Raw genomic sequence first — 26,426 nt, forward strand, 5'->3', positions numbered from 1 at the left:
TCTTAGGATGAGACATTTCTTTTTTATTAAGGTCAATAATTGTACTAAATTTAGATAATTAAACTATTTCATCTTAGCTTACAAAATATATTTTTCTAAAACTTAGAAGTCAGAGTCATATAAAATATATACTGCAATACGATGATTATAAGTTGTAATGGCTTATCAATGACCACAAATAATTTGTTGTTAAACTTTTATATATAGATACATGTCCTTAGCAATTTCAAAGTCAATGTTGAAAACTAAACTACCATAAAAAAACAACCCTTCAAAATCAACTTTATTTTATAAGATATTGGAGTGACACATGAACAATTGGGGGCATAAAAAAAATGGACTAAAGCTTAATAGGCGGTCATGGTGGGTTTAATTTACTACTCCCTCTATCCTATAATGTAATATAGTACGCATCCTATTACAAAAGAGTCTATTCCGATATTAAACTCGTAATAATAAAATATATCTTATCCAATATTATGTTACTATATTTTAAGATGGATGTAATATTACATGGTTACATATATATGCTCATGCGAATGGTACTATAGAGAAATGGTGGCAACTCTTTTGAAGCTTCAAAGAAAATACTAGTACTCCCTCCGTCTCATAATATAAGGGATTTTGAGCTTTTACTTGCACTGTTTGACCACTTATCTTATTCAAAAAATTTGTGTAAATATAAAAAATAAAAAATTTGTGCTTAACATACTTTGGATAATAAAGTAAGATAATTCTAAAATTTTTTGAATAAGATGATTAAGGAAACCGTGTAAGTAACAACTCAAAATTTCTTATATTATGGGATGGAGGGAGTACTACGGAGTACGCTTTCCGTTATTCAAATCCTAGAATTATTTTTCTTTTACGGAAGAAGTACGATCAAAGGTCAATCAAACATTCATGGTACCGATCAAGAGCTGAAATTTTGGTCCAGTCGAGATGGGCAGAAGGTCGGGGTAATCCACCATCCTGGAAGCTTTTCCTTCTGTGGAAAAACCCCGCACGGATCTCCATGCCAATCTGACGGTAGCAGGGGATATCCGCCTGCCATCGTACGGCCCGAGGCGCTTGCCTCGATAAGAGAGGAAACCTGAGTGCCCAACGGCTCGATTGGTTTCTTTATAAGGAAATTTTGAAACACGCCATTCTGACCCACATATCATTGATTCATATGGGTCCTGCATGTTATTGAGATACGGGTGGCATATCTCAAATTTTATAAAATTAGGGTGGCATGGTTCCAACAAACCCTTGTTTATACTACTCCCTCCAACAAAATGATACTCCCAATTCTAGTTCAGCTATAATTTTCCATGCTTAACTCATCCGTCTTATTTTAAAAAATTTAAAAATAAAAGTCACGCATAAAATATTATTCATGTTTTATCATCTAATAACAACAAAAATCCTAATCATAAAAAAATTACAAATAAGACGGAAGATCAAAGTTAGATAAAAAAACCTTATGGTTACACTTATAATGAGATAAAGGTGGTCCCTCTAAGATGTAAAATATATTCCTTCTCATCATCCCTATAGTGTATGAGATAAATGTACGCATTTCGATTAGTTTCGTATTCTATGGTTACCAGTGGCGGATCTAAAAAATTTTTTCAGCCTGAACAATGAGGCAAGGCTAACAAAAATCGATGAATAACATGTACAAATAAATCTATACAAAATGACACAAGTAAAATTAACAATCCTCTATTGTGTTAAGCACGGACGGTAATTAAATAATAAACGAACTACTGCTACACATTGCTAGGACAATGACTAGCTAAGCATGCATAGTAATTAGGTAATAGTGTTTTGCGTTGGACGGAGCCCGGGCGCCTGCCCAGGGTCGCCGGGAGCTGTCTCCGCCACAAGCCAAATATTTTTTAACTTTAACTATTAATAGCAAAGAAATAAAAAAGATACTAGATTTATTATTAAACAAACTATGATAATATATAATTATTTTTATTTAAAAATCTTATTTTTATAGATATTATTGGTCAAAGTAGCATATAAGAGACTGTGTCAGGATTTAAAAATACTTATATTTTAGAACGGAGGAAATAGTACATAGCGTAAGCAATTTATGTGAAAAACGAAAACGTAATATACGTTCGCAATTTTAAAACATATATTTCAAAATAAACTACCCCAAAAAAAACTTAAAATTTAAATTTAAATTTTAGCTATGGCTAATAAGCTAAATAGCAAACGATGCTGCTAGAGAGAGCATGAGATTATAGCCGGACATAGAAGATAAAATATATTTTTTCTCTAGAGTGTATAAATAGTAGTGGGCCTATTGAGAGTGAGTACCGTTGATTATTATACAAGCTAGTAGCTACTCTACTAGGATTTACTCATGGAGCGTGTCCAGTGGTGGATCAAAAAATTGCATTAGCCGATAAATGAATAGCTCCTTTAAAATGCAAGATTGAGAAAACGGAGGAGTAGAAAAACATGGAATTCTAACATGTATTCAAGTGCAAAACAGATGGTAGTAAAATATATATCTATATCTATACTATTATAAAATTTGAAAATGTTTTTGCCGGTTTTTTGGTACGTCATCCGTATTTGAGTCGGTTTTTTAAGTTTATTCTCTTTTGAAAATATAGATCCGTGTTTGAGTCGAATTTTAAGTCCATTTGCTTTCGGAAATATAAAATAAATCGTATAAGAAATTTCTTTAAAAAAACATGCATGCTAACTTGAGATGAAAGTTGGACTCCTAATTGCAGCTCATGATTTTCTAAAAAAAAATCTAAGCGAATTCCTACAGTGAATTTTATCCCATCTAAACCGTATAATAATAATAAGATTAAAATAACATTCACCCGTTGTAACGCACGGGTATTTTTTCTAGTAAAAAAAATGCATGAATAATCGATTGATTGGATTGCAAAAAAAATTTTTAAACAAGAAATTAGATGAGAAAGATAGACTCATAGTAGTACCTTTCCATGAGGTTGGACCTCATATTAAAAGTCCTTCAAAACTAGTATAGATTGAGGCATTTCTTAGGAATTTAATAGGATTCAATCATTGTTTCAAAAGGCGATATAACAAATTCCAACAGAATTGGAATCCAATAAAAGTTCAATGTTTTTCTTTCAAATCAAAAGGTGTGTAAACAGCTAGTATGCTAAAAAATTATATTTTAATTTTTTAATCATATACTTTTATTAGAGTCTTAGATGGATCATCCACCAGCTGAGGCAGTTGCATTAGCAGCACCATTTCCCTTTCAGAAGTCTACACATTTTTAGCGCATCTAGCAATATTGAGCCACAAATAATTTAGAGTAAATTGCACCCACGGTGCATCAACTTGGTAGGTGGGTGCAATTTGGTGCAAGAACTTGAGAAATAAGCGTTCTAGTGCAACAACTTGGCAAATATGTGCAATTTAGTATAAGAACTTTATAAGTGATCGTATAAATGTAACAATTTGCAAGGTAGGTATGATTTTGATACAATAAACTAAGAAATTATGCGACAACTTAATTATTTGGAGCATTTTTATATAGATTCAATTTAAGTAATTATTTTGACAATATACTGGTGTTGATTTGTATAAGCATATTTATATTTTTATTATAATAATTAATAACTTAAAGTCAATTAAACTGGTTGTAAAAATTATTATATTTCGGTTGATATTTGATAAGGTAAAGAAAACAAAAAAATCTTAAGGTAATTGGATGTAAACTGTATGTGAAATATAATTATTAAAGATTAAATTTAATATCTAAGGTAATATCCGTAGGATTGCTATGTAATGGCACTATTAACATTGGGAAAATAACTCACCTAGCATATGCCTAGCCAAGTTGGTGTACCAAAATACAAATTGTCAAGTTCTTGTACTAGAACGCACCTGTCAAGTTGTTGCACTTCGACGCTCAATTCTCAAGTTCTTGCACTATATCGCACCCACCTACCAAGTTGTTGTACCGTGGGTGTAATTTACTCAACAATTTATATGTATAAGTGTGTACGTAGAAACATCATACATAAAAAACTTTTATATAAAACCTTCAATATTAAAAGTTCTATACATCTAAACTTTCGGTATAGACATTTTATATATAGAAACTTTATGCAAACTTTCAGTACTAATACTTTAAATATAGAAACTTTTTGTACAAACTTTATACGTAGAAACTTTTGGAGCATGAAAGCCCACATTGCCCAGCAGGCTGTGTAAAAGGAAAAGGAATAAGTCCACTACACGTCCTTCATCATTTCATCGAGTTTAAAGCATCCCCAATTGCAACACCAGAGATCTTTAACCTCCAACTTGCAAAATGGGGTTAAATTAGGTCCTCTGGCAATATAGAAGGCCGGTTTCATTGATGTAGCAAGTTGACCTCGGTCACCCCGGCTAAGTAATTGTGAGACCCACATGGCCCCATATGTAAGTTGCATAAAAAAGTATACAAGAAAAGCCCTTCTCTGATTCTCTCCACCTTTCCCTCAGCACACGGTGGGACAACGCACCTCTCTCTCTATCCCAAGCTTTGGTATCGGGGCATAGGGTAGGCGGAGGCCGAGGATGGTGCAGCCGGTGAGGTCGAGGTGAGGTGCGGAGGAGATGGAGGCCAAGGATGGCTTCTCCTTGCCTTCTGTGTGCATGCCGACTTCCTCCTCCTCTCTACCCACGACGCCAATCTATCGTGTCAATGCCCTCCATTTCTTCACAGGTGATGATTAGCTTCGCCACCATGCCCTATCGGCTATCGCGCTGGTCTGCTGCTCTCAACCACCAATTATGTCCTCGTTTGCCATGGATCGCACTACTAGTAAGAACAGCAACAACACCAACCCGCATCTCGACGTTAACAAGCTCGGCCGCAACATCCACAAGGCCACGCCTCCACCTCCGCAGCCGCAGGTCTACAACATTAGCAAGAACTAGTTCAACGATATTGTCCAGTAGCTCACTACCAACACCCTTCCCCCCCCCCCCCCCCCTCGGTTGCCACACTAGCAGCCCCCTCACTTCCAGTTTCTACCACAACACCAGCAGCCCAAGCCCCTGCATCCTGTTTCCACCGCAGCACCAGCAGCCCAAGCCCCTGCATCCTGTTTCCACCGCAGCACCAGAAGCCCAAGCCCTTGCATGCTCCTCTAGAAGATTCATCTGCCCCCAGTCTCCACCCCCGTGGGCCCCCCCCTCCGCAAGCGCGCCTATCCAAACCCATTAGAACCCCCAACCCTAATCAAAACCCCACCTTCCACCACCAGTCACCGCCGCAGCCCATGCCCCCTCTCCCCCACCCCCAACCTAGGCCGACTCCCCGTCTTCGCCTACATGCGCATCCTCGAGAACTCCCTATTCAGCACCACCCTGCTTGGCGCCGCCACCGTAGGCCCCTTCTTACCATCCTCAACCACCCTCCCCCTACCCTCACAGCCGGTGCTGTCACCAGGGATAGTCCCCTTGCCAACGCCCAAGTCATCGTACCCACTACTTTCAATGAGATCCGAGCACTCGGGGCTACTCAATTTTTTGTGCGACTTACATGTGGGGGTCACTTAGGTCCCATGCTAACTAGGACAGGTTGATTGTAGTCAACTTGCAATGTCAATGAAATCAACCTTCCATACTTAGATTTGAACTCGATGAAAAAAAAGGATAAGGGATGTCAAGTGGACTCATTCCAAAGAAAAAAGGAAAGGAAATAGGATAACTCGATACGTAAACCGGCCAAGCCCAAAACTGAAAAGTTGAGCAGGAAAGAGCGTTCGCATCCGAAACGGAAATATTTCTTCTAACATATTCTTTACCTCATCCCAACCAATCCTTTCTAATAAATAGTTTATTTTATTTTCTACGTTCATATTCTCCAAACTTACAAAAAGAAGCATAAAATTGTCAGGGTTGAGGCACATAAAACATCACTATATTTGCCGCTAAAGATTCTTTTTTTTAATACTGCTAGCCTTATTACACTTCTGACTACATTCAAGTCAACAGCTTTCTAACCAGGCGCATGCGTGGTATATTCACAAACTAAGCTATCGACAAATGTAAATGGATTCAGAGTTCAGACCTGCAACCTGCTGTAAATAAATCGGTCGCAGGCGAGCATGTTAGTACGTATATACATCAAGCATGCCTGTTACAGACTTTGCTTAGCGCCAGTATTGAGCCCATCTATGGATTGTCTCAACCATCTGAGGGAACAAAGCGCTGACGCTTTCGTTGATAAGATCTTGGAAGAAATGTATGGCTTCCTCATCTTCCAGATCAAGCCGAAATTTCTCTTGAAGCTGCTCTCAACATAGAAAAATATGGTCAGTTTTAGAGTGCTATGTTCTTTAATCATGGGGCTCAACTCATGATAATGAAAATATGGTCATTTTGATTGCTATGTTTTTTATAAAAACTCATGGGCTCAAGTCGTGAAAACGGCTCAAGTACCTTAAGGCCTGCATTTTCCTCGTTAGTGATGTCTGGAATATTTGATCTTCTCATCAAGTTGAACAGATTCAATATGAGGCTACTGGACTTCCTTAAAATGTTGTATGCTTCGCAACAGTATGACTTGAATCTCGTGTAGTATTGGCTGAAAACGAGCAATGGGCTTTTAGCAGAGGAACAAATCATGCAGATATCCCGCCAAGTTAGTTAAAGAGTTTACCTTTCTGCACCACCCATGGCCTCAACCATTTCTTTGCATAGTTTCATTGGTGGTGGAAATGGCTTTGGATCTTTACCCAGAATGAAAGCGAAATCAACGTGGAAGAGGCGTCCATCATCTGTTAGAAGAAGATTATCCAGATGCCTAGAATGGGAGGAAAAAGAACATTTGTCATTCCTATTGTGAAACATCATATCATGGTTCTTAGCACACTAGTAGCTAACTAGCTACATATATCCAGATGGCAGAAAAAACTGTAACATCAGCATTCAGCCAGGTCCTCTCTTGACAAACTGGACATATGGACATTACTACAAAATATGCTGTGACCATGGACAGAGTTCAGTTAAAGTATGGGGAACACTAGCAAACTTTGACCCGCATAATGTAGAATGATATGCCTAATATTGTCAACAAACCAGAAAGTCCAAGTTGGGCCTGAATATATGATTATATCCTTGGTAAAAACAAACACAACTCTCAACCATTTTCATGGCTGATTATGAATCATGTAAAAAAAACATGAACTGGGATACAGACAAGTTATTCAAAGGCACATTAAGTAGCATGCGATGCACAGCAATGTATGATTGACAGCTAAAGGCTGCTGAATGTAATATGTTTCTCTCTTATCACCTTCGTGAATGAAGTTTTAATAAGGTTAACTAGCCTATAAGTACTCATAAGTGATAGTCAGAACCAAAGGCACCAAGGGTCTGAGATTTTGAGAAATAAAAATGCGAACCTGTCTCCAACCCCCATTATATATGTAATGACAGAGTAACCAGCACAGCTTTTTATGAAAGTTTCCAAGCACTGAGCAGTTATACCAAAAGGACCATCTTCATCAGGATGAAATTTTTGTAGGTAACTTGTAATAGTGCGATGTTCTGATAGAATCTGAGAAGAAACAATTACTTGAATCAACAAAGATAATCATGAAATGAAGCTACAATTTGCATATAATTTCACCCGAATGGAAAAGACAACTTCTGGCAATTCAACAGTGGCCTTCGTGATAATCATTAATCAATACCGAGTTACCTGTGCAAGTGAACTGGAAGGAATAAATTCAAGCATTCCTTCATCTGGTTGAGTTGCAAGAACTCGATATGGAGTAAGGTGTAAATCCATATTTTCTAATTTGAGCAGCCGGTCCATCAAGGAGACCATTTGAATAACCTATAAAGAACAAAGAAATAATTAATCACAACTCACTCCCACACAAGCGTCTGAAGATGAGTTGCAGAGGTAGACAATACATTTGAATTATATTTATTCTTACATCTTCGCCATTTTAACTATTTGGTTTACTTCTCTTAACTTGCATACATATCCTAAATACCTACAGGTCCCTTGCCTTTTTTTCATCCCCTGTTACAGGAAGAAGTTTCATATAGTTGATTTGGATCGCAACAACTATCATTTCAGATGGTTAGAAAATATATCTTTCATCTCTTTTAAGTATTCAGCCATATCAAGTAAAATAAAATGACTGTTTCAGTGTTTTCTGTTCCTAGTATGCGGGTCCGTGAAATAGCACTGAGAAGTCTAGAATGAGCTTTTCATGTGGAAGGAAGCATGATCAAGGTCAAGTTTTTTTTTAAAATCTTCTCAGCATTTCAATTTGCAGGAGAATAATAGACTTCAGTTTCATTTCCGGACTCTAAGGATGGATCCTATGTGTCTCCTTATTTTCCATTATGAACGGTCTGACAAAAGCAGTGGTAAAAGGTTCCCCATCCTTATCATCAGTATTGTTGTGCCTCAATGAACGTTATTTTCTTTACTCTCAAATCTACTTTTTTAAAAAGATTTTTATTTTTCACTGCGTGCTTTACTAAATTTGTCTAACAAAATATATAACTGCATAGTCTCTTCTCAATGCTGTCCATCCTGATGGTTTCCTACCAGTAACGCATGGGGCATCATCTAGTTTATGCATAGTATATGCTAAATAAGCCTGTTCGGTGGGCATTGCTGTGGCTGCAGCCGCAGCCGCAGCCGCTGTACAATACATACGCTGTATGTATAGGTGCGTTGCAGCCACAGCAACAGGCTGCCAAACACAGCCAGAATTAAAAGTTTAAAACCACAAGAAGAAGGCTCTAAAAACTGCTAGACATAGTATATATACATGAATTAAAAGTTCAAAACCACGAGAAGAAAGCTCTAAGAACTAAAATCTACTCCTACATAACACCATGAAGCAGCTTGTGATGTGTTCTTTCGGGAATTGTAAACACTATTCTCAACACAACAAAGACCAGCACATAATAGATCAGACAGTACAGTGGACCAACCAGCTGTTACCAAGCAACCAAATATCCAGCTCAAGCAGCTCTGATTTAGAGCATAGCATTGGCAGTTGAATACATATTTTTCAATAATTTCAGAAATACTTATAACGTAATCACTTGCTCAGAAAGCCAAACCACGTTACCCTTACATAAAGAGGGTGACCCATTGGCATACAGACTAGAACAAAAAGAAAAAGAAAAACTTGGAAATAAATATAAAGGCACATTGAAAATTACCAGCTGATCTTGGCGGAGATCATCTCCCTTTTTATAAATTATCTTCGATATTCCCCCATTTGCGGTCTTAAAGGCAAGGCGCAAAGGATGCAAGGCACTTTTAAATATAGATGATTCTTGAGGTATAACCCCAGTAAGGAGAACAGTCGGTGCTAATGGTGAACGAATTGGCTGAAATTAATAAAACGGAACTCATCAGTTCAAGCAACCACACAAGTTAATCTGAACTATGATATGTTTCTCTAGCACTGAAAAACAGGAGACAGACAACACATTAATGATGAAATAAGTTGCACCTCATCAAAGTTGGTAAGCTCACTGAAAACTCCTGATAATAATTGTCTTAATCCATCGATTTTCTTTTGTGCACTACCACGAACTTGTTTTACATCCTTCATAATAGAACCTAACTGAGCCATAAGTTCAGTCTGCCGTGTTAAACTCTGCCAAAGTCGAAATCCGTCTTCATCACCATCATCCCTAGCAAACTGAGCAGAAACATCCATAAATATAATTGCATGTAATATTAGTAAGGGCAGAATCAAGAGATGTATCCAAAATGGAAGAAAAACGCACTTTCATCATGCCATTTTCAAGCAAGTCATATGTACTGTAATACCGTCTTGCATATGCAGTGTCACGCAGCTCAACGACCACATACCAGCGAAGGAAGCTAGCAATTTCAATGTTTGATACAGCTGAATGGATAAAAGACCATAAAATTTGTGTTAGTTTTCTATATATCAGTTTAACAAAAAGAGCATCATGATAAACGCATATAGCCTTTGTGAGGACATAAAGAATATTAAGTAATTAAAGGTCTGACAGGGGTGAAGCTACAGTAGTATGACATATCTGAGAATTAATATTAAGCATTTTGGGTTGCACCGGGAGTTAGGTCATCCACAACTATTGCACAGTAATGAACATCTGGCAATCTCGCCTATAGTTAGGCATGTTAAATACTCCATCCATCCACAAATATAAGCATTTCTAGGAGTTTTAGCATAGAGTAAGGTTGGTGTAGAATTACCTTGATGCCCCCAAAAAGTTTACCTGCTTGGAAAAGATCACGCCTACCGATGCAGCAATAAAAGCAGGAAATCATGGGGGGTGATTGGATTGGGAAAGTGGTACTCCAAAAATGCTTATATTTATTGGCATATTTCAAACGCTAAAAATTGCTTATATTTGTGCATGTGAAGAAAGTGCATTTTTTTCCAATATTACATATTCTGAACATTTCATCAAATTCATGGTTGCCAAATGCCACAGATGGATTCCTCGTGTCATTTTCACACAGGCATAGATGGATTTCAATAACAAGAGAACATACCTCCCCTCAAAAAAAAAAAAAAGAAAAACAAGAGAACATACCACGTTTTACAAGAAAGTGTGCCAGACAAGACTCATCCGATCTTTCAAACCGAAGAGCTTGCACTAGCTGGAGTAAATAGCATTGTAATTCTTCATCATCTGCCCTTTCAAGTATGTTGACGGCATAAGCTCGTACCTTTGCACCAAAAAATGGATATGTTACAGAAATGATAAATATATCCTTCCAGTCACACGGTGCCATGTGCCAATGCCAACTACATGAAAACCACCCTAGCACGTACTCTTCTAAGAAAACAAGAAGCATGCACAGACAAAGGTTAGATAAAAAGCTCACCTCCTCACTTTCAAAGTCTGGTGAGAGAAGCTCTAATGCATCAGCCACATCAATTGTTTCCCACTTTCTAATCAATTCAACAGCTTGTTTAGCTTCCTGCATGGCATTATCACATACTAATTATAAGAAGCTACCAAACCACATAGACATTAGATCAAGAAAATGAGGAGTTGACAGATCTAAAGATAATGAGGAAATTTCTTAGAAAAAAACTTGAAATGATACTGCGACATCACAAAATCTAGTTGCAATGAACATCCGTGTATCATTTTCCCTGGCCTTAACAGCTTGTTTGGTCAGGCAAATTATTGCGACGGAATGGGAGGGAGTTGGGTTATTAATTTCGTTGTTAGCTTGTTTGGATGAGGGAAATTGTTTAGAGGAGATGGGACTTTAGAGGGTGGAGGTTATGAAACATTTTGTTTGTTTGCCAGGAATGGGAGTTTAGGTGGGATAGGGACAGAGTTTGAGGGGGCTAACTCCCACACTTTTAATACATGGGGAAGGGGTGCGAATTGCTTTCTTATGTAGAGATGAGGCAAATCTTAGCCCTTCATCATCACTTAAAAAACAGTATTTTCAGCAATTCCTTGTGATTACACTCTTTGCCAAACAAGGGATCAAGAATTAAAAAAACAAACTCTCAAGACTAATCTGTCATGAATCCCTACTTCAAAGTCCCAATCCTCTTCCCAATTGTTGCTGAACACCTGTTGGGTATAACTGGCATTGGAGTTTAGAACTTCAGATAGGATGGCAGTGGGGAATTTGAGGGCTAACTCCACTATTTTAATACCTAGCAGGGGCCAGGAATTGGGATGGAAATCCATCTTTATGTTAAGATGGATAAATCCCAGCCCTTCATCATGACTTAAAATAGTCTCCACACTAATTCACTGCAACTTCCCATCTCACTAACCAGGCAAGGTGGAAACCCAAAAAAAAAAAAAAACTCAAGACTAATTCACCATAAACTCTCATTTGAACTCCCATTCCCTGTGAACTCTCAATTTTCGTCAAACAGGCCATATCCCTAACAGTTCCAACATGCCAAAGAAGTGAAGAACACACAGGCATGCAAAGGGACATCCTCCAGTCCACTGATCCTAATAAAAAATATGCAATACAATGCAAAAACGGCAATAAGATGTGTGGATGCTTTTACTAACTTGGATATCGCTCCAGTCCACTGCACGAACAAACTTTGTAAGAGCTTTCTTCTCAGACATCAAAGAGAACCGAAATTTCCAGACCAGCTGCTTCTCATCCACTTGTAAAGAGCGTGTAGGAGGAAACTTGATAATTCTTTGCAGACACCTAGACATAGAGTACTAGATTTAGGTTAAAAAAAATCCATGAATTCAAATTAGTGCTAATCAGAATTGAAGTTTAATTCCTGTCACTCCTAATTAAAGAAGCTGGAACTGGATGCAAATTGGTTGCCTCACAATTTTGTGTTGAAAATTTAAGAGATTAGAGCAACCACTGTAAAAATTACACGATGCCAAGATTCACCATCATGTTATAGAGATAAAAGGCTAAAAAACATTATAAGGTGACAAGACAAGGAGGAAAGAATAAAATACAATTTGCACTCACTTTCGCTCATTTGAGCTTGGTTTCAGATCTTTATCAATTATTCCACGAGTTAAGCTCCTTGCAAGCTTTAACTGTTTGTGCTCAGATGGATTGGTTCTTCCTAGTTCAGGGTCCCATACAGTAACAAGTTGATTTGATAACAACACAGGGGCTGGTGCATAGAAATTTGCTCCAGATTCCTGCATGTGGAAAATTTGATAAAAACTTCTATAGCAGAGATGAACATATTATAAATCGGTAAATATTAAATGACTCTTACACTTAACAAAAAAATTGATAATCCATCCATAATCCATGACCAATTACAAGAAAAAACTATGGTAAAAATCAAAATGTCGACAATTTATCCAACAACAAAAAGAAAAGAAAAGAGTAACTAGAATAAAATATTATTCAGTTAAACAATGGATTGCACTGAACCAACCAAATGGCAAAAAGCATGCTTCAACTCAGAAAGATATTAACTATGATGGTGTATTTCATAGATTATGCGCTCAATATAACTTCCAAAGTATAGACTATGCTAGATTGTAAACATTATGTCACACTACATGTACAGTATTATATATTTATACTAAGAGAACTTGAAAATATTACGGCAAATTCATAATGAAAAAGAGAGATGAAAGACATATGTAAACTCAGTGGCAAAGAAAAGATAACCTGGAAGACAACTCTGTGTTCAAAACTGCAAAATTCAACAACAAGGCTAGGGTACAAATTTTCAGTTCTTTCACACTTCTCCTTAGCTTTGTCCATGGCTCTGAAGAAAAGACGATCCAACCATTCTACATGTTGTATCTGTCCTCTTTCATGCTTATTAACAAGCCTCTCCAAACGCTCTATCTCACCCCTCTCATTCTTAGGTACCTACATGTGTAATAGGAACAAAAAGAGGGTAAGTTCACTGTACGGAAGAGATGTAATAACCATTAGATTGAGAGATTAGTGAGCAGATCAGAATCAAAAGGGCATTAGAAGCAAATTATTTTTAGAACAACGCAGGAGAGTTGCGTGTCATTTCATTAAGAAGGAGAAAACATAGTACAAAAGGTCAAGAAGCACATCCTGACCCAAAAGCAAATTGAGCTCTTCATACAATATTACAACCTTGCCAGGAGTCGTGGTGGGGACTCTTCCATCTGCCTCCTTTTGGGGCCATAATCGCAGCTTCTGCCTTCCTGTTTTAAGTTGCTTTTTGTTGTTGAAAAGAAATATGGTGGCTCCACCAACAATATTTCCGTCCTCACCAGATGACATATCCCAAACCTACAATATTCCAGATGGAAAGCATAGGAAGATAAGTGCAAGAGATAAACATATTCCTTTTTAAGGAACAAGCAACAGCCTTGTGTGTGAGTATATTAATATAAATGAAGCAAACATGAGTCTTACAAGATTTTTTTTTTTAAGAAAAGCACAAAGATGCACAACAAGGAGACAAATAAAGCAACACATAGAACTGAAGGGAGCTTGAACCAACAATAGGCCAATAGAAGAGATGCTCGCCGCCACTCTTAAATCATCTAGGTGAAAAGGGTTTGAGCTCAACACTGACTAATGGAAACTCATGGCAGGCAGCAGCAAAGTAAGTTTGCTGGGCATAGCAAAACAGTACTGTCGCTTCAAGAGGACTTCAAGTTCTTATTGAAAAACCATGCTCATCTCCAATAAACTTGGCCAAGAGATGCTAAGACAACATGCCACCTCCGAAAAGAATGAAAAGCCAGAATTTTGCACCAATAACATAGGTCCTTAGGCATGTCTTTAGTTAACTGCCATAATCGTGGCTAGCCACACCCCCTTCATTCACATGGCCCCACATGTCAATGGCTTGTTTTCATACTATTTGCCTCAAGTGTGGCCATGTGGCAAGCCACAACTTGCTTAAGTTGTGGTTTGACAAACTTAGCCATCAACCAAACACCCCCGAACTTCATCAGATATGATCCTTACATACATACAATTTCCACCGCCCAAAAGAGGAACTGCATTTATGCCTAACCCTGGAACTAGTCAATCAGTAGGGTGGTTAGTTCACCATACACCGTGCATGACTACCCATCCTCACAAATAATAATGTTCACTTCAAACTATCCCATACACCGACAACTCATTTTTTAACACTAAGTATGTTGTTGGAACAAATCCCTACCGAAGATATCACCCCATGCATTCCCAAAGATAGTATCTTGTAGCTTGATAACTTTTGGCGTCTGAAGACAAGGAAACATACCGTGAACGCAAGCTGCGAAAGGGAGGTGAGATCCCTGTATTTCGCGGTGAGCGTCATAACCTCGTTCCAGAAGTATGGTGGCCCTGACGATTCGAGCCTAGCATGTAAGCGCGTAACGAAGATTCGATGAGAGAGTTATTACATTTCAATGCGTTTAGATAACAGAAAACAAAAAGGGGATACCTCGTGCTCACGGGCAAGCCGAATTGTATCCCATCGATGTAGAGTTTGCACTCAACAACAAGCTCCGGAACCTTCTTGTTGGTCGCCAAGGTTGTACAATCTGACAAACAAGAATGCCAAATAGGATCACAGATTCACAGTCAGTAATTGTCATGAGCTTAATCCTATATACCTATACAAGTCATCCCCACTAATTCTATTTTCCTGCTCTCTCGCTTTGCCACGTCACTGTCTATTCCCGTCCATTGGATCGGTCTGCTTTAACCGATCAGATTTTTTTGCAGTCCTTCCTGCCCTGCTCGGTTCTATAGATGCGGTAGGGAGCGAAGGGTCACCGGCTGCCTCCACTTTTGCCTTTTAATCTTCACCTTCTAATAACCACTGCTTGCATCATTGGAAGTTTGGAACGTCTCCTCCCTTCTCATCTTCTTTTATATTACGACACGCGAGTTGTTCTGCTAATTATGATTCAAGAAGAGAAGTGAGTATGAAGGTTGATGCTGCTGCTTCCTGGATGACTACGAGGACTAGAGGAGGTTGTCTCTTTCCATGCCACGATATCCATTATTTCCATTGTAGGTTCATCCTCAGTCCAGCTAAATATCTAAATGTCTCTTTATAAACTATATTTTGATTAATGCAGATTGGGCCATGTTTTGAATAGTTTGTTATATCCGCCATGTTTTTACTTTTTAATGGTCTTAATACCTTCATCCTCTTCTTTCTCTCTATTTTTTTTATCTCTCCCTTGGAGCACTATTTGTGCCAGTGGAAAGTCACTCCTTTCAATCTCTTCTTAGGATTACTTCACTTTCTTTGCAGGTTTGTTCCATGGAGGATTACATGAATTCCCGTCTGTTTTTTTTTCTATTGCTAACTATACATTTCCTATCATGCCTTCAATTTCTGCTGCTTCATGTCTATAAAATCGAGCGATGGCATCCACTGATCCATACAATGATCAAGGAAACTGTCGATCGAGAAGCCATGTTGTATATGTAACACTAGCGTAAAGGGAATAGTATTGGCATGCCCTATTTTGTTTCTTCAGGTTAGATAATGCACTCTGTCACATGCACGGCAGCAGGTATTTTCCTCTCTCAACACAAACTGTATTGCATTGGTTATATTTTTCATTTTTGGTTGCTTTACAGATATTTTTTTAGATAATAGAATAAAATACCAGCCTTTGTCTCGCACATAGCCATGCTTTACAGATATTAGATTGGTGTTTTGTCTCCATTGCCACTATTGCAGGTTTGCCACTATGCCGCTCATGTCCGGCCAGCAACTGCATTGCTAATGACTGTCACTGTGTGAAGCCTTTTGGATTATTAGGCATACATTTTGGTGCAGATATGTAGCACTGTTGATCACAAGTTTGATATGTCTTTACATTTTACACTGTAGCTGATTTTATTGACTTGGTGATCTCCTAAAATTATGTGAATTACCTTGATGATAGCTTTTTTTTCATTTGAACTATTTGTTCTAGAGTTCTTTTATGTGATGATCAATCATAATTCATAAAGTATGGATCTCCTCCGCTACATCTTGCTTATTTTGTTCATTAAGGAGTAATCATGAACGACATCATCATATACCAGCATTTTTTTTTGTTCTTGGTGATTTATGGATTAACTGGATTCATAACTATTTTGTTGTTTAGCTTTTCTTTTATTATGATTTCACAATATATCTTTTTTTTCCCAAAAAAAAAGCCCTGATGCAACATGTGCAAAGTTCGTAAAGTTTATATTTTTACTATAGTTATTCAAATATCCCGCAGCAACGGGCGGGGTATCATCTAGTATTAATTTGATACTGGTTACTACATGTGTGAGAGAATTAAGAATTGCTAATACTAGAAAAAGGAAAGGAATGGGGTGGTGACCTTGAGGAGGAGAAGGCTGGGTGGGCGTGGGGTAGTGGAGGAGGCGGTCGACGCGGAAGGCGAGCGGGAGGCTGATGTCGCATGAGAGGAAGAAGCGGAACTCGCCGCCGTTCGCCATGGCGCTGCTGGCGGATTGCCGCCGCGTGGCGACGCCACCACGGGCCCAGTCCAGACCTGCGCCGGACGCCCCCTTCGCCTGCTTCAGCGTGGGGCGGCGGCCGCGGCGGCGGCGTCCAGCACCAGCCGCGCCCTGGGCCCTGCTTGGGCGACGCCGACGTCCGCGATTTCCTGGAGGCAGGAGCCGAGCTGGCGTCGCTAGATACGTGCGCGAGGCCAACCAGGACGGCTTGCGGCGGCGCTGGGAGGTGGCGTCGCCGGCGAGTCGGCGGCGAGGAGGAGGTTGGGGATCGCGAGTTGGAGATGGAGTGGGGGATCGGGAAATCCGACCTCCGCAACGATGGAAGGGAGGGGTGCGGGCCCACCTGTCAGTGACTTCTCTTTGTCGTGTAGGAGTACACGTATGAATAATCGGATACGAAAGGTTTTCCTCAGCAAGGCGACATCGACCACTGGTGTGTTTGTGTTTGCAATGCAAGCAATCTGTCACGGAGGTATTTGGAATTTGGAAGGGAAGTACAGGCTTCCGATTTAAGAAAAAAATTAATGAAGCATTAAGTTACTGAAATAAAATCAGTTACTGAAATATTTAATTTTTTTTAAACATAGTGAAAATACACGGTGAAACTTATCATTATCACGTATAAACATTTAGTTTTAACATATGTTTTTCTTTTCACCAAAATATAATCATGTAGTATATTATTGTAAATATTTAATTATAACAAATACAACAGTAAAAATATTTTAAAAAATCATAAAATACATGCATGATTATATAATCATGAATGTAGACAAAGGCTTGTTTAGATTCGTTGTTCTAGGATGTGTTACATCTCATCCTAAGTTAAGTTATTTTGGGACGGAGGGAGTATTATGCTTTCTATGATCTACTTGGCTACTTCCTCCGTTTCACGATGTAAGTTATTCTAGCATTTTCCACATTCATATTGATGTTAATGAATCTAAATAGATAATATGCTAGAATGACTTACATTGTGAAACAGAGTGAGTATGTCGCAACCATCATTTAGTGCGAGAGTATGACCTAGCCAAGCAATTAACCAATTATAACTAGTAATATGCCCGAGCTAACGCTAAAGGGTGACATTTGATAACTCGAACAGAAAAAGATATAACGTCACAATAACATTTAATATTTTAATGACATTACATTTTTAAGATAGAACGGATGCTATTAAAGTTCAAGAAAAAAAACATGTAAGCTATGCCGGTGACAATCACGCGGTGCAAGGTCCATGAGCCTACGGCTGGTTGCGTTGCTGGGCCGGTTCAAGGCTCATCACAACACGGACAGAAATAGAAAGCCCAAATGGATATTTCTTCCTGAGAGCCACACCCCCACACCGCAGCACACAGCGCGAGCGAGGGAGAGGAGAAGGCGATGGCGCACTCGCCGTCGGGATCGGTCGCGGCGGCGGCGGCGGCGGCGGGAGAGGAGGAGGGGGCCATGGTGGAGGCGGTGGCGGAGGACGGCGGCGCCGAGTCCAGGATCACCGCGCTCCTCTTCGGTACGTACTCGCCTCGCTAAAACCCTAGCCCCCCTCCCCTCTCTTCCCGTCTCGGGTGCTTGCTCGCTCGCTCGCTAGCTAGCCTAGTCTTCGGTTCTTCCCGAAGCGATCGTTCGTGCTCACGATGCGTGGCCCATCCGATTTGGTCTCCCGCTGCTCGATTCGGCGCCGTCGAACGTAGACTCGCGAAGGCGTCCAGATTTTCAGACGATGGGTGCTTCTTCTGAGAGATTTTAGAGCAGTTTGATTTGGGGAGAAAACCCTGGGAAAGTTGTTTTATGCTGAACGAGCAACTCCAATTTGAGTTAGGTTCCCCCATTTCGCTTCGGCGTGTCACGGCTCATTTTGATTTTGTTTATTTCCATGTCGTTGATTTGTCCGGTGCATTTGATTTCATCCGAACCAGGTTTCTAAAGTCCAAGCGCGAATTAGTGTTGGAATTACTTAACTCTACTTGATAATCATGAGATGCACGCATATTTCACTTTGCTACCTTGGATCGTTTCCTCACATTTAGCAACAAATCATCAAATTTACTAGTGTCGACTGCGACTCGATCGCTTGCTAGATTCCAAATTAATGCACGAACATTTCACTTCTACCTTCGATCGTTTCCTCACATTGAGCAACAAATCATCAAATTATAGTATCGATTGCAACGCGATCGCTTGCTACATTACAAATTAAACACCACGCACATTAAGCTCTTGGTGAAACAGTGACAGTGTGGCATTGCTAAGCTAACAACGCCGGTGTTGTTGTTCTTCCTCTTGGTACATTGGCGTGCAGACGTGTCGCAGCAGGTGCAGGAGGCCTTGCAGGGGATGCTGAAGATGACGGGGGAGATCGAGCAGTGCGGCGCCGAGATCGAGGCGGAGATCGAGCGGGCCAAGGAGGCCATCGCCGACAAGGGCAGGGCGCTCGACGACGACCGCGAGAGGTTCCAGAAGGCCGCCGTCGCCGCGCTCAACATCCTCAGCGGCGGCGCTGCCGGCGACATCTGATCTCATCTGACCACGGTGGCGCGATTATCTGATCAAACTGAACCTGAATGTTGCCATCAGTGTTGAACCCTGATTGATTTACTCATGTAACCCTGATCTCCACTACTCCAGTACTACTTGAGATTGAGAGTACTAGTTGTTACCCGTGTAGGCAAAGTGTTATGATCAGTAGCTGTTGTGTGGTAGGGTAGCAGTACTAGTATGGAGTATGTTCTACTGGAGCTGCAGCTGATGCATTGGGGAAGATAACTCGGTCATTAATCGATGCAGATATTGTGAACAATCGCAAATGAGTTAGTAAGTATACTACTTCAGAGTTCAGAGGTATTCAGACATCTATAATATTTCTCTACCAAAACATCAATGGAGCAGTACATTGGTTAGCCAATGTCAGAGAAATTCAGACATTCATAATATTTCTCTGTTCTGGGTTAAGGCTATTGCTTGTACTATTTGGGAACATCTATATGGATGCTGCCATGTGAATTGCTTCCTCGTACTACTGTACTCTCTCCGTCCCATAAAAAACCAATCTAGTTTTAGATGTAACATGTCCTAGTATTATAAATCTAAATATACCTCTCTCCAGATTCGTTGTAGTAGAATATGTCACATCCAGTTTTAGATTCGTTTTTTATGGGACAGGGGGGAGTACAAGTGAAACTATGTCGAGAACAAAGTCCAAAATGGATCGCCTCATCTCGGAAGCAGCAATTTCGCGAAAAAAAAAAAACTTGAAGCAGTAGGCAAAACATCCCGCTACTAGAAAATTTCAACGGTTTCTAGCAGTTCACCGGGAAACAACCGTTGCCAGTTTGTGCTGGAGTACACATCATTGCTGATTCAACAACGTGCGTACGATGACCTACTACAAGCCACGAATGTGACGGAAGCTTCTACTACTCGCATTCGATTCTTCTTCCATTCCAATTTCCACCCTTCCTTTTTCTCCGAAGCTAACGCGGCGAAGCAAATGCCAATCTGCACTTGCATTGCCCGTAGGGCAACTCGGCTTGCAGCCAGCCAAGAAATCTTTGACCTGACCAATTAACCAGCAGCTCGAGATGCATATAAGTAGCCCTTCACCACAAGTGACACCGAACCACGCAAGCAACAACAACTTACTGAGATTATTATTGCCACGAGCTCTACCTGCTCTTAATTCCCCAATCTCGATCGCACACACCAGCAAAAGCAGCCAAGGGAGCATGAGGACTTCGGCGGCGGTGGCGGAGGCGGCGCCGCGGCGGCTGCGGCGGCGGATCGCCGTCGACCGCGGCGTGGTGGACCAGGCGGTGGCGTACACTCTCATGGCCGCCGCGCTCGCCGTCACCTACCTCGTGCACTGATATAAGCCGATAGCAGCAGCCACTGGGATGAGATGAGATGAGATCGTGAGACAGAGGCAAAACTCTCTCTCTCTAGTAGTAGTAGTAGCAGCATCGCAATACTGCTTTGTGTATTCCATTTTTCATTTTTTGGATGTACAGTTCAGACATTTATTTGTTAGCTGTGATCGTTCGTGATTTTTGTACTCGGTGTGATTTTGCACTTGGGTGTAGTGTTCTGTCCATCATCTAACGCGATTACTTTTCGTATTTTTGGCAAATACTCCCTCCGTACTTATGAAAAGTTGTTTTGTACCGCGACACGGTCTCCAAAACACAACTTTGACTTCTTATTTTTTAAGACAAATCTATTCGTATAATTTTTACATTTTTAAACTCAACAACTTGAGAGTTATTCATGATTTATATTCCCAAGGTTTGACTTAAACAAGGTTCTAAACAGCTCCTTTACTAGTACTGAGCAAGTATTATGCAAAATTTCAATACACGCGTCATTGATAGAGTCTTGTCTTGCTAGCCTAGCTAGCGATGAAATGATCCCACCGCGGCAGCGTCCACTACCACTGTACCCCTTGAGAATAAGGTAAACATTACTCAAGTCACACCCGAATCTGAATTGCCTGCCTTAGCATTAGGGAAACGTAGGGATCTGGGGCTTGTTTTGTTAGTAGCACATATAAATATTGGTAGCACAAAAATGCACTCCTTGCATATTAAAAAAAAACATTGGTAGCACCAAAATCTAGATAAATTGTGGTATGGTGGCGTTGAAAATGAATGTGTTTGGATTGATGTCAATTGAGAGCTAAAATTTATATTATGGTAAAAAAAATCTAGAATTATATCAAAATAACCATGGCAAATACTAACCATTTGGCTTCAAACCAAACTACCAAATTTATTATTCAAACTATTACAAAAAAATTGGTGTGGCACCTTTTTGACATGGATCCAAACGTGCCTTTGCTATTTTGGTTAACATCATACATCCCAGCCAAAATCTACCTATAGTATGATCAACAATTGACCTATTTTAGTAGTTGCTTAGCAAAAGTTTGACAAAAAGGAAAAAAAGAACGAGTGCAGAGAACATATGGTTAAAAGGTTGTTTTAGCCAACTATCTCTATCTAAAAAAATCCATTCCTAACATCCTAATGTAAAGCCAAGGACGAGAACAAAGACTCAAATATCCTTTATGAATAGAAAATTGTATTCGTGCGTAGGTGAGTTATATTAATTAAAGGGATAAAAGTAATTTGATTGTGAACCGGTAGTAGGTAAAAAGGTAGAAAATGATTTATTTTAGGATAAAGTTTAAATACGGCGTTGTTGATATTACATAATTTTCATTCGTATTACTCAAACAATTTCTACAACAATTATAAGAAGATATAAGGTTGAATTTGAAGGAGCATTTGGACTTAGCAACTCAGTGGTACACAAATCGAGATGAACCATCAACACATGCTTAATTAAGTACTCCCTCATTCCCAAATTGATCATCATGTGATAAAATTCAAAATTTTTTAAATTGATCATCATATAACTGTATGAATACGGATTTCATCGAAATACAATTAATGCAGTATGGGAGAATGTGTGCATGGTAGGTTGTAATTGGTATGAGGTTTTAAGGCCAGTAGCAATGCAAGCTACTCACTTGCGGAACCTAAAATGCCACGTAGGCTAAAAAGCGCCGTGTCCAAGTTTTGATTCCCCACAGTGCAAATGGCCTCATGGGTGACTTTGATTTTTAGTTTCAGCCCCTATCACTTTTTATTTCAGCCCTCATATTTTGATTAATTTACAAATAAGTATAAATTTTACATTGAACACCTTACAGTGGAGAAAATAATACAAAATCTCAACCCTACTAGGCACCCACACAATCCCTCTCCACTTTCCCCACCCACCCAACCCATCCGGAGCTTCACCGGCAACGCCGCCGCCTCCGGCCTCTCCCCACCTCGGCGACGAACTCCGTCGCCGGCGGCCTCTCCCCTCTCCCCCACCTCGACGTTGAACACCGGCGCCGCCTGGATGTCGAGGAGACCGACGCGGTGGCTTGGATCTGGAGCACCGGCGGTCGAGGAGGCCGAGGCAGCGGCGTGGATCCGGAGCGACGACGGTTGAGAAGGCTGACGCGACGGCCTGGATCCGGAGCGGCGGCGGAGGCAGCGGCGGTCGAGGAGGCCGACTCGACGACGGTGGCGGCACAGATCTAGAGGGCGTCGACGACAGCGACTCAACGACGGCGGCACGGCGGCGCGGATCTGGAGGGCGTCGACGACGACGACTCGACGACGGCGGACGACCTCGGCTCTCCTCTCCTCCCACGCCCGGCGTGGTCGTCCTCACTTCCGAGACCGCGACCGATGACATCTCCTCGCCACCGCCATCGCACTTCTCTTCCGCCCGTCCTCTGGCTTCTCCCCTTCCTCACCGAAGGTCGGACTCGGTAGCGCAGCCGGCGAGCTACAAGCCCGTGCGAATCGTGTGGATGGTGACGACCAACGGAAATCGGATTGGGGCAGATTTGAGAAGAATGGGGAGGATTGGGGAGGGGACCGCAGAGCGCAGAGGCGCACAGTTTCTCTTTTGGGCGTAAGGAAACCGGATCCTAGCTAGGATGTGCAAAACCTTGCAAAGACACGGGGCCCACTGCTTTTTCTCCTCCACATCAGGTTTTGGCCTAGCTGGAGAACTAGGTAACGCTCCAGGGTGGAGCACAGTGAAGGGCCTAATCGATGCATGCATTGTGGGAGAATGTATGCATGGTATGTTGATTGATGTGATTTAAATTATTCTTTGTCTTGGTACATAAACTTATATGATGATCAATTTGAGAATTATATGATGATCAATTTGAGAAGGAGGGAGTATTAGAATTATTTTAAACTTGAAAAATAAATTAATATAATTTTTCAAAAGAAACCAGTATATAGTAATTCGTATATAATTAAGAAACACATTGTTTAATATTTTTTTAAAACATGCGAACGATAAATGAGGGAAAATTTCAGCCAAATGCCCTTTAATTCAGACTCAGCCAGGATTCCCCTTACCCTTTTTGGCACGGTTACCGCACCCCCCCCCCAAACCGCGTGGTAACCGCGAGACTTACCGTGGTTTTAAAAACTGAAAAGGTTACCGCGCGTGGTAAAACAAGCTAAATGATACTTACATAATTCTTCAATATAAGATAAGTAGGGTCAAACATATAGTTCAAAAAAATGATAACGTCGTGTACTTAGAATGAAGAGATTATATATCCTCCTTAAATTTCGTCCGAAAAAAAAAATCAGCCTGAAGTCAAGATTATAACAGAATCATATCATCACTGATTAAATAAATGGTTGCCTCAGAAGGATCTGAAGGGAGAGGGTCGGTCAAGTACTCTAGTCAGTTGGCCAGTTGACGACTGTCCCAGAAGATTGCTGATCCAGGACCAGAGAATATGTATTTGAACCGGGTCGTGCATGCTCGCCAAATGGAATGTTCCTCTTACAGCCTGTTTAATTTGGGAACGAAAATTTTAAAGTGTCACATCGGACATATAGATATATATTTAAAGTATTAAATATAAACTAATAACAAAACAAATTATATAAATTATATAGATTCCACATAGAAACGAATTTATTAAGCTCAATTAATTCGTCATTAATAAATATTTACTGTAGCACCACATTGTCAAATCATTGCGCAATTAGGCTTAAAAGATTTGTCTTACAATTTACATACAATTTATATAATCAGTTTTTTTTTCTATATGTAATATTCATATATGAGTTCAAACATTCGACGTAACATAACGAACTAGATAGGGCCTTAATTTGCTCGACCGCGGAAACCAAAGCATCGTATATACGCGCATCTCGTTCTTCTTGCTCACGTTTGCCTCGCAGCGCGTGCGGAAAAACTCCGCGCGAAAACCAGTGCACGGCTGCGCGCGGCGCCCAGCCGGTCCAAGGTCCACTTCCACACGGTGGTGGAACCTAACACTCGCGCTATCGCCAAGCCAGTCAACCTCGCGTAGCGTATACTACCCGAGTATAAACCTGCAACGCTTGCATTGCCGCTTTCACTAGATGCCACCTGCGGAAGTAAGTAGAAGTATTCGGGTGTGTTCTATTGGGTAATTTTGTATGATCTTCATTTGTAAGCTTGCTTTTCTGAACTGCTAAAATTGCTTTCTGAACTGCTAAAATGATGATACCCAATCCGTTCTTAACTGCAGTGTATATCCTATTTTGCTAAAATAAATTAATTAGAGAGAGTATATCATAGTCTTTTTTTAAAAAAAATAAATGAATTTATTTTTAAAATTTGTACTACCTCCGTTTTTTAATAGATGACACCGTTGACTTTTTATCACATGTTTGACCATTCGTCTTATTCAAAAATTTTATGCAAATGTGTAAGATATAAATCACACTTAAAGTACTATGAATGATAAAACAACTCATAACAAAATAAATTATAATTACGTAAACTTTTTGAATAAGACGAATGGTCAAACATGTGAGAAAAAGTCTAACAGCGTCATCTATTAAAAAACGGAGGGAGTAGTTTAATACTAAATAAATCATACTAGTATATTAATGGCTTATTTTGTTTTACATGCAGCCAAATTTTTCACCGAACAGTTGAGCCGAACTAAGCCGTCCATGATAATGCCTCATAGTCCGTTATGATTGATTAGATGGAAGTTTCACTGTCCACATTCATCACTTGGCTGTTCTATCTTCCAGAAGGGCTACTTCCTTTTTATAAAATATAATCTTAACAAGTTCCAAATCGATATTCAACAAGGATTAGTTGGATAAGGTAGTAGGTAGGATACTTAGGATTGTGTTAGCTAGGTTATTCAAATAGTAGTATGATGCTTATGTGTGGAATGTACGTACGTGGATCTATCCTTTGTATCGAGGAGGAGAAGAAATCTATCGGTTGAATATAATTAATATGCACTGTTGGGGAATATAACTATGTTCACACGGTTATACTATATGCCTCGTTGTTGCTCACCAACCCACAGAAAGAACGGTTATCTCCTCTCTGTTGCGCTATATAATTGAAATATTAAAGATCGATGCGCATTCAGCTATCTCATTGTAAAGATCGATGCGCATTGAGCTATCTCATTCATAAAAAAAAGAAATTGTCATATTATTTTCGTTGTTTCCCGTCACTGGTATAAAAACTTAATATGTGTCTAACCACATCACCAAAGAAGATTAGTCATCGGATCACTTACGTCGTGTGCGATTACCATATATATATTTCCATTCCAGCCGCCCAAACGACGTTTTCATTTGTTTTTGTAAGTCGAACTTTCTAATAGGACTATTGAAGCATATATGGATTTATTATTCACTTGGTTGTTTTTTATTACATACAAGACATATACCGTAGTCATACACCGTACAAATACATTCCTTACTACATATATACTCCCTTCGTTTCGTAATGTAGGTCATTCTAGCATTTTTCACATTTATATTAATGTTAATAAATCTAGTATATCTATTTAGATTTATTAACATTAATATGGATATGGGGAATACTAAAATGACTTAATTGTGAAACGGAGGAAGTAATACTTAAAGAGACGGATGTCGGTGATAAATCTCTTACCTTGCTAAAT

General features: G+C 39.9%; 2 protein-coding genes across 2 annotated transcripts; one reads left to right on the forward strand and one right to left on the reverse strand.

Moving 5' to 3' along the window:
* Positions 1–5,889: 5,889 nt before the first annotated feature.
* On the reverse strand, positions 5,890–17,238 carry LOC127773688 (phosphatidylinositol 3-kinase, root isoform). The gene is made up of 17 exons (XM_052299824.1): positions 16,774–17,238; positions 14,880–14,979; positions 14,697–14,793; positions 13,571–13,729; positions 13,124–13,330; positions 12,461–12,639; positions 12,031–12,178; positions 10,862–10,957; positions 10,567–10,702; positions 9,766–9,887; positions 9,486–9,677; positions 9,190–9,360; positions 7,697–7,834; positions 7,398–7,552; positions 6,653–6,796; positions 6,433–6,577; positions 5,890–6,281 (listed from the first exon to the last, which is right to left on the reverse strand). Exons 1-17 carry the CDS (start codon positions 16,889–16,891, stop codon positions 6,144–6,146), a joined length of 2,445 nt encoding a protein of 814 aa, XP_052155784.1. The 5' UTR covers positions 16,892–17,238; the 3' UTR covers positions 5,890–6,143.
* Positions 17,239–18,219: 981 nt separating this feature from the next.
* LOC127772955 (uncharacterized) lies at positions 18,220–19,842 on the forward strand. Its single transcript, XM_052298957.1, has 2 exons — positions 18,220–18,422; positions 19,212–19,842. The coding sequence occupies exons 1-2, from the start codon at positions 18,296–18,298 to the stop codon at positions 19,424–19,426; spliced, it is 342 nt and encodes a 113-aa protein (XP_052154917.1). The 5' UTR covers positions 18,220–18,295; the 3' UTR covers positions 19,427–19,842.
* Positions 19,843–26,426: the final 6,584 nt, after the last annotated feature.

This window comes from Oryza glaberrima, chromosome 5 (genome assembly GCF_000147395.1).
Source record: "Oryza glaberrima chromosome 5, OglaRS2, whole genome shotgun sequence".
NCBI lineage: Eukaryota > Viridiplantae > Streptophyta > Magnoliopsida > Poales > Poaceae > Oryza > Oryza glaberrima.

Coding starts and splice junctions, on each gene's coding strand:
- LOC127773688 (XM_052299824.1), bottom strand. CDS start 16,891: ATGGCGAACGGCGGCGAGTTCCGCTTCTTCCTCTCATGCGACATCAGC. Junction 12,179..12,460: donor CCAAGCTCAAATGAGCGAAA/GTGAGTGCAAAT, acceptor CTCTATGTCTAG/GTGTCTGCAAAGAATTATCA. Junction 9,361..9,485: donor AGCTTACCAACTTTGATGAG/GTGCAACTTATT, acceptor TATTAATTTCAG/CCAATTCGTTCACCATTAGC.
- LOC127772955 (XM_052298957.1), top strand. CDS start 18,296: ATGGCGCACTCGCCGTCGGGATCGGTCGCGGCGGCGGCGGCGGCGGCG. Junction 18,423..19,211: donor GATCACCGCGCTCCTCTTCG/GTACGTACTCGC, acceptor ATTGGCGTGCAG/ACGTGTCGCAGCAGGTGCAG.